The sequence below is a fragment of the Chiloscyllium punctatum genome, chromosome 48 (genome assembly GCF_047496795.1).
Source record: "Chiloscyllium punctatum isolate Juve2018m chromosome 48, sChiPun1.3, whole genome shotgun sequence".
Taxonomy (NCBI): domain Eukaryota; kingdom Metazoa; phylum Chordata; class Chondrichthyes; order Orectolobiformes; family Hemiscylliidae; genus Chiloscyllium; species Chiloscyllium punctatum.
Window position 1 is genome coordinate 60,874,096 of NC_092786.1, and position 12,919 is coordinate 60,887,014.

Here is a 12,919-nt window from a genome sequence, read left to right on the forward strand (position 1 = left end):
GCTGGAAATAAACACTGAGAATGTTGGAGAAACTCAGCAGATCTGGCAGCATCTGGACAGACAGAAACAAGGTAACCATTTCGAGTCCAGTGACATTTTAGATTAGATTAGATTAGATTCCCTTCGTGTGGAAACACGCCCTTCGGCCCAACAAGTCCACACTTCTTCAATTCTGAAATAGACTGTGTAGGACCTTTGCCCGAAATGTTGACTCTCCTGCTCCTCAGATGCTGCCTGACCTGCTGTGCTTTTCCAGCACCACTCTGATCTCCAGCAGTTGCAGTGCTCACTTTCTCCCTGTGCAGAACAGGTTAAAAACAATGACTAAGGTAAAAACAATGACTGCAGATGCTGGAAACCAGATTCTGGATTAGCGGTGCTGGAAGAGCACAGCAGTTCAGGCAGCATCCAAGGAGCAGCGAAATCGACGTTTCGGGCAAAAGCCCTTCTTCCTGATGAAGGATGCTGTCTGAACTGCTGTACAGAACAGGCTCGACCGGCTGAATGGCCATCTCTTGTTCCTATCTCATTGTATTCTGCCAATAGGCACAAATGGTTTCCCAGACTCCGTGGTTCTTCTCTCTCGATACTATTCTCCAATGTTCATCCGGAAGAGAGGGTCACCGGGTCATGTTGACCTTAGAAAGTTTACGGCCCAGAAAGAGCCCAGTCAGCCCATCCTGCCTGCGAAGGCTCAGGAGTGAGGATGGATGGAGGATGTTCTGAGCCAACTCTCCGATGCTGACTGAACTGGAATTCGGCGGATTCTGGATTTGTGATGCTGGAAGAGCACAGCAGTTCAGGAAGGGCTTTTGCCCGAAACGTCGATTTTAGTGGTGCTCTTCCAGCACCACTAATCCAGAATCTGGTTTCCAGCTTCTGCAGTCATTGTTTTTACCTGGAATTCGGTGGAGTTTTGACAAGGAATGATTTCCTGACTTTCTTCAATCCTCCCATTGTATCGGGCGTTAAATGCTGCCTTGTTATGTCCATAACTTTGACTTCAACTGATTCCCTCTTGCGTCTCTTTGGATGTTTGCAATCTCTGCTCAGTCTCGAACTTTGCTGAACGTCAGTGTCACTGAGACAGTGTCACTAACCGCTGCTAAAAATACCCCAGCCCCAGCCCCAGGGAAACACTGAGGGATGAAATGAAGGAAGTAAACTTCCTGGCCAGGTAAGAATGCTGAACAATATGGTTTTGAGTGAATCGGAGAAGATTTGAATCACTGAGGGACAGATTGTGAAGTTCCGTTTCAGCCGAGTCCCGCAAACATGTCCCGCAATATGTAAGGATCTCACTTCCCATTTATTTTTAGACCTTGCAGATCACTGCGTACTCCCAGAATTTCTTTCCATATCCGGTACGTTCGGTGTTCCAGAAGGTTCTTACTGCTCGTCGTGTTTCTCTGTAAGTCTCAGCAATGATTTGGTGGAGCTCAGGGACTGGCACTAAATATGGCACTGGGTACAGAGTCAGGCTCACAATGTGGCACTGGTTACAGGGCCAGGCTCACAATGTGGCACTGGTTACAGGGCCAGGCTCACAATGTGGCACTGGGTACAGTGTCTGGCTCACAATGTGGCACTGAGTACATGGTCTGGCTCACAATGTGGCACTGAGTACATGGTCTGGCTCACAATGTGGCACTGGGTACAAGGCCTGGTTCACAATATGGCACTGGATACAGAGCCAGGATCACAATGTGGCAGTGGGTACAGTGTCTGGCTCACAATGTGGCAGTGGGTACAGAGCTAGCAACGGTATAGCGGGCAGGACCGGCCTGAGATTGTAAAGTCGCTGCAGGGGGAATTGGTTCGGGAACGGCGGTGGCTTTTGAGAGGTCTGTTTATAAACGGTGTGGGACTCAGGCCAGAGTGGGGTCTCACCGATTAACTCCCGGAGGTGTTTAGGAACAGCTGCAAGACAATAGAGGGCTGTGTGAGGTGTTCACCCAGAGCGAGGGAAACCACGTTGACTAAGATATTGTAATCTCCTGCCTGCCCAATTCCAACCCGTCACAGAAGCACCGGTAAATACTCCGTCTGGACAATTGACAATCAGCTCTGAGGGAGGTCGCTGGACCCGAAACCGTAGCCCGGATTTCTCTCCGAGATGCTACATATCTGCTGAGCTTTTACAGCAACTTCTGTTTTTGTTTCTAAAGTTATGGAATACAATGTGGCAAGCTCGAGTTTGGAAAGTGCCTGAGCAGAAACTGAGGTGGACTTCCTCGAGTGTGCTTTATCTGAACTCTGCAGCAAGCCCGGAACAGGGCGGTTTAATCAAACAGCAATGTCAGGCTCCTTCCTACAGACAGAGCGGAAAGTGCTCGCCCAGTCTGTGTTTGGTCTGCCCAGCCGAACAGAGAGTATTTCTGCTTTTACACATCCCATTGGTGTTATTGGATCTGACTCGATGCTGAAGTTCTCAGCTGGAAGCTCGGAGGAAGAGAATAAGAGAGTGAGTGAGAAACCGAGAGAGTATCAGAATGAAGCAGGGAGAGAATAAGGGAGAGAGAATAATAGACGGGGTCAGAGGGGAAGAGAGGGAGAGGAAATGGGGAGAGTGAAATAGACCGACTCAAAGACAGACAGGAGCAACTTGAGACAACAAAATAATAACATTAATTGGAGTCAGAAGGTGTCAAATTGTTACTTAAAAGCATAATTTTAAAACCCACTTGAGCAGGGGCAGAGTGATTCAGCTGGAGGTGGAAATGTTGCGGTTTAGCTGTGGGAGAGGTTCCTGAAATGGGAATAGTCATTACAAACACAAGGCATGAATAACCGCCTCATGAAATTCCTCGGCATCGAGAGATTTGAGACATTCGCCCAAAAGACATCAAGACTCACTTTGTCACTGACACTCAAATTATTACAACTCTTCAGTGACAAGTGAGCAAATAACCACAGATAGTGATACAAAAAATCTTTCACCGAGACAACCCCCACCAAAAAAATGATATAAAAATAAAAAAGGGGGCACCCATCCATTAACACCAGGCAGGTCCGAGACTCCCGCTGATGAAAAACACCCGAGTCTCATATAACACCAGTACCATCCGGCCCTTGGTCTGTGGTGATGCGAGAGAGTCTAAAACATCGACGATGTAAAGACTCGGAAAAGGCACTCCCGGAATGTTTCAAAATAGCTCACACTGACAGTGAGAACCTACTGCACCGGAATCTGAGACAGGCTGAAACTAGAGCAGACAGGAGCGACACAGATGGACAGGGGGGCAAATGGAAAGTAATTGTCAAATTATATCTTTTTAAAAAAAATCAATGGCCCAAAACACATTTGAACACAAAGCAAATATGCAGAGTAACAGAACTCACATTCATGTAGAACATCGAACATTCCAGCGCAGTACAGGCCCTTCGGCCCTCGATGTTGTACCGCCCTGTGAAATCAATCTGATGCCCATCTAACCTACACTATTCCATTCTCGTCCATATGTCTATCCAATGACCATTTAAATGCCCTTAAAGTGTATCCCCAACACACTTCCCTACACTAACGCTCACTGACACACTCCAATACCCACACTCACTCAGACACACTCACTGACACACTCCAATACCCACACTCACTCACTCACTGACACACTCCAATACCCACACTCACTCACTGACACTCACTGACACACTCCAATACCCACACTCACTCACTGACACACTCCAATACCCACACTCACTCACTGACACACTCACTCACCGACACACTCCAATACCCACACTCACTCACTGACACGCTCCAATACCCACACTCACTCACCGACACACTCACTCACCGACACACTCCAATACCCACACTCACTCACCGACACACTCACTCACCGACACACTCCAATACCCACACTCACTCACTGACACACTCACTCACCGACACACTCCAATACCCACACTCACTCACCGACACACTCCAATACCCACACTCACTCACTGACACTCACTCACTGACACACTCCAATACCCACACTCACTCACCGACACACTCACTCACTGACACACTCCAATACCCACACTCACTGACACACTCACTCACCGACACACTCCAATACCCACACTTACTCATCGACACACTCACTCACCGACACACTCCAATACCCACACTCACTCACTGACACACTCCAATACCCACACTCACTCACCGACACACTCACTCACCGACACACTCCAATACCCACATTCACTCACTGACACACTCACTCACCGACACACTCCAATACCCACACTCACTCACGGACACACTCACTCACCGACACACTCCAATACCCACACTCACTCACCGACACACTCACTCACCGACACTCTCCAATACCTACACTCACTCACTGACACACTCACTCACTGACACACTCCAATACCCACACTCACTCACCGACACACTCCAATACCCACACTCACTCACCGACACACTCACTCACCGACACACTCCAATACCCACACTCACTCACAGACACACTCACTCACCGACACACTCCAATACCCACACTCACTCACTGACACACTCACTCACTGACACACTCCAATACACACACTCACTCACCGACACACTCCAATACCCACACTCACTTACCGACACACTCACTCACCGACACACTCCAATACCCACACTCACTCACCGACACACTCACTCACCGACACACTCCAATACCCACACTCACTCACCGACACACTCCCTCACCGACACACTCCAATACCCACACTCACTCACCGACACACTCACTCACCGACACACTCCAATACACACACTCACTCACCGACACACTCACTCACCGACACACTCCAATACCCACACTCACTCACCGACACACTCCAATGCCCACACTCACTCACCGACACACTCACTGACACACTCCAATACCCACACTCACTCACTGACACACTCACTCACCGACACACTCAAATACCCACACTCACTCACCGACACACTCACTCACTGACACACTCCAATACCCACACTCACTCACTGACACACTCACTCTCTGACACACTCACTCTCTGACACACTCCAATACCCACACTCACTCACCGACACACTCCAATACCCACACTCACTCACTGACACACTCACTCACCGACACACTCCAATACCCACACTCACTCACCGACACACTCCAATACCCACACTCACTCACTGACACACTCACTCACTGACACACTCCAATACCCACACTCACTCACCGACACACTCACTCACCGACACACTCCAATACCCACACTCACTCACTGACACACTCCAATATCCACACTCACTCACCAACACTCACTCACCGACACACTCCAATACCCACACTCACTCACTGACACACTCACTCACCGACTCACTCCAATACCCACACTCACTGACACACTCACTCACCGACACACTCCAATACCCACACTCACTCACCGACACACTCACTCACCGACACACTCCAATACCCACACTCACTCACTGACACACTCCAATACCCACACTCACTGACACACTCACTCACCGACACACTCCAATACCCACACTCACTCACCGACACACTCACTCACCGACACACTCCAATACCCACACTCACTCACCGACACACTCACTCACCGACACACTCCAATACCCACACTCACTCACCGACACACTCCAATACCCACACTCACTCACTGACACAATCACTCACTGACACACTCCAATACCCACACTCACTCACTGACACACTCCAATACCCACACTCATTCACTGACACACTCACTCACCGACACACTCCAACACCCACACTCACTCACTGACACACTCCAATACCCACACTCACTCACCGACACTCACTCACCGACACACTCCAATACCCACACTCACTCACTGACATACTCACTCACCGACACACTCCAATACCCACACTCACTGACACACTCACTCACCGACACACTCCAATACCCACACTCACTCACCGACACACTCCAATACCCACACTCACTCACCGACACACTCACTCACCGACACACTCCAATACCCACACTCACTCACTGACACACTCCAATATCCACACTCACTCACCAACACTCACTCACCGACACACTCCAATACCCACACTCACTCACTGACACACTCACTCACCGACTCACTCCAATACCCACACTCACTGACACACTCACTCACCGACACACTCCAATACCCACACTCACTCACCGACACACTCCAATACCCACACTCACTCACCGACACACTCACTCACCGACACACTCCAATACCCACACTCACTCACTGACACACTCCAATATCCACACTCACTCACCAACACTCACTCACCGACACACTCCAATACCCACACTCACTCACTGACACACTCACTCACCGACTCACTCCAATACCCACACTCACTGACACACTCACTCACCGACACATTCCAATACCCACACTCACTCACCGACACACTCACTCACTGACACACTCCAATACCCACACTCACTGACACACTCACTCACCGACACACTCCAATACCCACACTCACTCACCGACACACTCACTCACCGACACACTCCAATACCCACACTCACTCACTGACACACTCCAATACCCACACTCACTCACTGACACAATCACTCACTGACACACTCCAATACCCACACTCACTCACTGACACACTCCAATACCCACACTCACTCACCGCCACACTCCAATACCCACACTCACTCACTGACACACTCACTCACCGACACACTCCAATACCCACACTCACTGACACACTCACTCACCGACACACTCCAATACCCACACTCACTCACTGACACACTCACTCACCGACACACTCCAATACCCACACTCACTCACCGACACACTCACTCACCGACACACTCCAATACCCACACTCACTCACCGACACACTCCAATACCCACACTCACTCACTGACACAATCACTCACTGACACACTCCAATACCCACACTCACTCACTGACACACTCCAATACCCACACTCACTCACTGACACAATCACTCACTGACACACTCCAATACCCACACTCACTCACTGACACACTCACTCACTGACACACTCACCGACACACTCCAATACCCACACTCACTCACAGACACACTCACTCACTGACACACTCCAATACCCACACTCACTCACAGACACACTCACTCACCGACACACTCCAATACCCACACTCACTCACCGACACACTCACTCACTGACACACTCCAATACCCACACTCACTCACTGACACACTCACTGACACACTCCAAAACCCACACTCACTCACCGACACACTCACTCATTGACACACTCCAATACCCACACTCACTCACTGACACACTCACTGACACACTCCAAAACGCACACTCACTCACCGACACACTCACTCACTGACACACTCCAATACCCACACTCACTCACCGACACACTCTAATACCCACACTCACTCACTGACACACTCACTCACCGACACACTCCAATACCCACACTCACTCACTGACACACTCACTCACAGACACACTCCAATACCCACACTCACTCACTGACACACTCCAATGCCCACACTCACTCACCGACACACTCACTCACCGACACACTCCAATACCCACACTTACTCACCGACACACTCACTCACCGACACACTCCAATACCCACACTCACTCACTGACACACTAACTCTCCGACACACTCACTCACTGACACACTCCAATACCCACACTCACTCACAGACACACTCCAATACCCACACTCACTCACCGACACACTCACTCACTGACACACTCCAATACCCACACTCACTCACAGACACTCTCCAATACCCACACTCACTCACCGACACACTCACTCACTGACACACTCCAATACCCACACTCACTGACACACTCACTCACCGACACACTCCAATACCCACACTCACTCACCGACACACTCACTCACCGACACACTCCAATACCCACACTCACTCACTGACACACTCCAATACCCACACTCACTCACTGACACAATCACTCACTGACACACTCCAATACCCACACTCACTCACTGACACACTCCAATACCCACACTCACTCACCGCCACACTCCAATACCCACACTCACTCACTGACACACTCACTCACCGACACACTCCAATACCCACACTCACTGACACACTCACTCACCGACACACTCCAATACCCACACTCACTCACTGACACACTCACTCACCGACACACTCCAATACCCACACTCACTCACCGACACACTCACTCACCGACACACTCCAATACCCACACTCACTCACCGACACACTCCAATACCCACACTCACTCACTGACACAATCACTCACTGACACACTCCAATACCCACACTCACTCACTGACACACTCCAATACCCACACTCACTCACTGACACAATCACTCACTGACACACTCCAATACCCACACTCACTCACTGACACACTCACTCACTGACACACTCACCGACACACTCCAATACCCACACTCACTCACAGACACACTCACTCACTGACACACTCCAATACCCACACTCACTCACAGACACACTCACTCACTGACACACTCCAATACCCACACTCACTCACCGACACACTCACTCACTGACACACTCCAATACCCACACTCACTCACTGACACACTCACTGACACACTCCAAAACCCACACTCACTCACCGACACACTCACTCATTGACACACTCCAATACCCACACTCACTCACTGACACACTCACTGACACACTCCAAAACGCACACTCACTCACCGACACACTCACTCACTGACACACTCCAATACCCACACTCACTCACCGACACACTCTAATACCCACACTCACTCACTGACACACTCACTCACCGACACACTCCAATACCCACACTCACTCACTGACACACTCACTCACAGACACACTCCAATACCCACACTCACTCACTGACACACTCCAATGCCCACACTCACTCACCGACACACTCACTCACCGACACACTCCAATACCCACACTTACTCACCGACACACTCACTCACCGACACACTCCAATACCCACACTCACTCACTGACACACTAACTCTCCGACACACTCACTCACTGACACACTCCAATACCCACACTCACTCACAGACACACTCCAATACCCACACTCACTCACCGACACACTCACTCACTGACACACTCCAATACCCACACTCACTCACAGACACTCTCCAATACCCACACTCACTCACCGACACACTCACTCACTGACACACTCCAATACCCACACTCACTCACCGACACACTCACTCACTGACACACTCCAATACCCACACTCACTCACTGATACACTCACTCACAGACACACTCCAATACCCACACTCACTCACTGACACACTCACTCACTGACACACTCCAATGCCCACACTCACTCACCGACACACTCACTCACCGACACACTCCAATACCCACACTTACTCACCGACACACTCACTCACCGACACACTCCAATACCCACACTCACTCACTGACACACTCACTCACCGACACACTCACTCACTGACACACTCCAATACCCACACTCACTCACAGACACACTCCAATACCCACACTCACTCACCGACACACACTCACCGACACACTCCAATACCCACACTCACTCACCGACACACTCACTCACTGACACACTCCAATACCCACACTCACTCACTGACACACTCATCCCCGGTTATTTTCTGACTTCCAGGTAATTTCCTTCAGTTCTTGGAAGCATCTGTGAACGGGTTTGTTAAGGAGGTGAAGAGGTTGTAAAACTGCTGTCATGTGTTTGCTTTCTGCAGGATTCGGGGGAAGTGAAGCTGACTCTGGAACCTGTGAACCGTGGCCCTGAATGAAATGGCCAGTGAGAGCAGCAGAGAGGCTTCGGGGGAGCAGAGACTCGGAGAAGGCGCGGAGACCCGGGGAGAGAGGCTGCTGGGGCAGGAGAGACCGGGGAACGGGGACAGTCTCCGCTTCTACTGCACGGGGCTGTACGAACCAGGGGAGCCGGCCGGTGGGAGAAGCGGCTTGGCCGCCCAGGAGGAGCAGCCGGTACCGGCTTCCAGCTGGGGTCTGCCCCGAGAGGCTGGGTCCGCGGACAGCCCGGTGGAGTCCCCCAGTTTCCGCCCAGCCGCGGTGTTCGATCCCTTTCTGCAGGTTGTGGATTCAGAGAGCGCCTGCAGCCCGTGCAGTGACCCACCCCTTAGCCCCAGCTCAGATCTCCCATCCAGGATCCCACTGGATCGCAGTCATCCCGGGCCATTGACAAGGGACCTATCCAGGGAGTCGGAGGGTGATCCGCAAAACAGGGAGCTTCCTGAGGGCACTGTTCCGGATGTTTTTTGCCAATCCTGCGGGATCCCAATTCCTGCTTTTGAAAAGCTGTTTGGATCCCACAGACACCACCGAGTGGCTCCTCTCTCATTGGCTGTAGAAGCTGCGAAGGTAGATCCCCAAAACTAAAGAGGTAAAAACAATGACTGCAGATGCTGGAACCCAGATTCTGGATTAGTGGTGCTGGAAGTGCACAGCAGTTCAGGCAAGATCCAAGGAGCAGCGAAATCGACGTTTCGGGCAAAAGCCCTTCATCAGGAATAAAGGCAGAGAGCAGGTTTAGCAGCAGTGCAGCAAACCACATAGATGCCAAATAATTCCCGGCCAGTAAAGTGCTGTGGGAGGGGAAGTTGTGGATGTGGCGCCAACCAAGCGGGGGCTGCTTTGTCTTGGATGGTGTCAAGCTTCTTGAGTGTTGTTGGAGCTGCCCCCACCCAGGGAAAGTGGGGAGTAATCCATCACAATCCTGACTTGTGCGTTGTAGATGGGGGACAGGCTTTTGAGGGGTCAGGAGCTGAGTTACTTGCTGCGGTATACATAGAAGGTAGAACATAGCGCGGTACAGGCCCTTCGGCCCTCAATGTTGAGCCCACCTGTGAAAACAACCTGAAGCCCACTAACCCTATAGCATTCCATTATCATTCATATGTTTATTCAATGACCATTTAAATGCCCTTAAAGTTAGCATTCCTGAAGAAGGGCTTATGCCTGAAACGTCGATTTCGCTGCTCCTCGGATGCTGCCTGACCTGCTGTGTTTTTCCAGCACCACATTTTTCAGCTCTGGTCTCCAGCATCTGCAGTCCTCACTTTCTCCTCCTTAAAGTTGGCAAGTCTACAATTGTTGCAGGCAGGGCATTCCACGCCCCTACTACTCTCTGAATAAAGAACCTGCCTCTGACTACTGCCCTATATCTATCACCCGTCAATTTAAAGCTATGCCCCCTTGTGCTAGCCATCACCATCTGAGGAAATAGACTCTCAGTGTCCACCTGATCTAATCCTCTGATTAACTTGTATGTCTCTACTAAGAACCTCTCAACCTTCATCTCTCTAATGAAAACAGCCTCGAGTCCCTCCGCCTTTCCTTATAAGACCTTCCCCCCATACCAGGCAACATTCTGGTAAATCTCCTCTGCACCCTTTCCAAAGCTTCCACATCCTTCTGATAATGCAGCGACCAGAACTGTACACAATACTCCGAGTGCAGCCGCACCACAGCTTTGTGCAGCTGCAACACGACCTCATGGCTCTGAAACTCAATCCCGCCATCAATAAAAGCTAACACACCAGATGCCTTCTTAACAACCCTACCAAACTGGGTGGCAACTTTCAGGGATCTATGCACCTGGACACCGAGATCTCTCTGCTCATTCACACTGCCAAGAACCTTACCATTAGCCCAGTATCCTGTATTCCTGTTACTCCTTCCAAAGTGAGCCAACTCACACTTTTCTGCATTAAATTCCATTTGCCACCTCTCAGCCCAGCTCTGCAGCTTATCTATGTCCCTCTGCACCCTGCAACATCCTTCCGCATTGTCCACAATTCCACCAACTTTAGTGTCATCCTCAAATTTATTAACACATCCTTCTAAGCCCTCATCCAGGTCATTTATAAAAATGACGAACAGCAGTGGCCCCAAATCAGACCCTGGCAGTACACCACGAGTAACTGAACTCCAGGATGAACATTTCCCATCAACCACCACCCTCTCTTTTTTTACAACTAGCCGATTTCTGATCCAAACCGCTAAATCACCCTCAATCCCATATCTTCATATTTTCTGCAATAGCCTACCATGGGGAACATTAGCAAATGCTTTACTGAAATCCAGATACGTCACATCCACTACTTTACCCTCATCCACCTGTTTGGTCACCTTCTCAAATAACTCAATAGGGTTTGTGAGGCATGACCTATCCCTTACAAAACCATGTTGACTATCCGTAATCAACTTATTCCTTTCTAGATTATTATAAAACATATCTCTTATAACCCTTTTCAACACTTTACCCACAATCGAAGTAAGGCTCACTGGTCTATAATTACCAGGGTTGTTTCTACTCCCCTCTTTGAACAAGGGAACAGTATTTCCTATCCTCCAGTCTTCTGGCACTATTCCTGTAGACAATGATGACATAAAGGCAAAGGCAAAGGCTCTGCAATTTCCTCCCTAGTTACCCAGAGAATCCTAGAATATACCCCATCTGGCCCAGGGACTTACCTATTTTCACACTGTCCAGAATTGCTAACACCTCCTCCTTATGAATCTCAATCCTGTCTAGTCTAATAGCCTGTATGTTAGTATTCTCCTTGACAACATTGTCTTTTTCCTGTGTGAAAACTGACAAAAAATATTCATTTAGCGCTGCTCCTATCTCCTCGGACTCCATGCACAACTTCCCACTACTGTCCTTATAGTCATTCTTTTATTCCTGACATAGCTATAGAAAGCTTTAGGGTTTTCTTTGATCCTACCTGCCAAAAACTTCTCATGTCCCCTCCTGGCCCTTCTTAGCTCTCTCTTTAGATCCTTCCTGGCTAACTTGTAACTCTCAAGCCCATAACTGAGCCTCATGTCTCATCTTTTCATAAGCCTCCTTCTTCCTCTTGACAAGAGACTC

General features: G+C 49.8%; 1 protein-coding gene across 4 annotated transcripts in view; it reads left to right on the forward strand.

Moving 5' to 3' along the window:
* The first annotated feature begins 49 nt into the window (after nucleotides 1–49).
* Nucleotides 50–12,919, forward strand: part of LOC140469115 (fibronectin type III and SPRY domain-containing protein 2) — a 38,264-nt gene continuing 25,394 nt past the window's right edge. The window contains exons 1-2 of one of the 4 annotated variants that reach the window (XM_072565410.1): nucleotides 50–71; nucleotides 9,762–10,404. In XM_072565410.1, the coding sequence (XP_072421511.1) occupies nucleotides 9,817–10,404 (588 nt within the window). In that variant the 5' untranslated portion in view covers nucleotides 50–71; nucleotides 9,762–9,816. Of the gene's footprint in view, nucleotides 72–916; nucleotides 1,178–1,391; nucleotides 1,412–9,761; nucleotides 10,405–12,919 lie in introns of those variants that run through there. The other 3 variants (XM_072565409.1, XM_072565412.1, XM_072565411.1) reach the window with 3 other exon arrangements.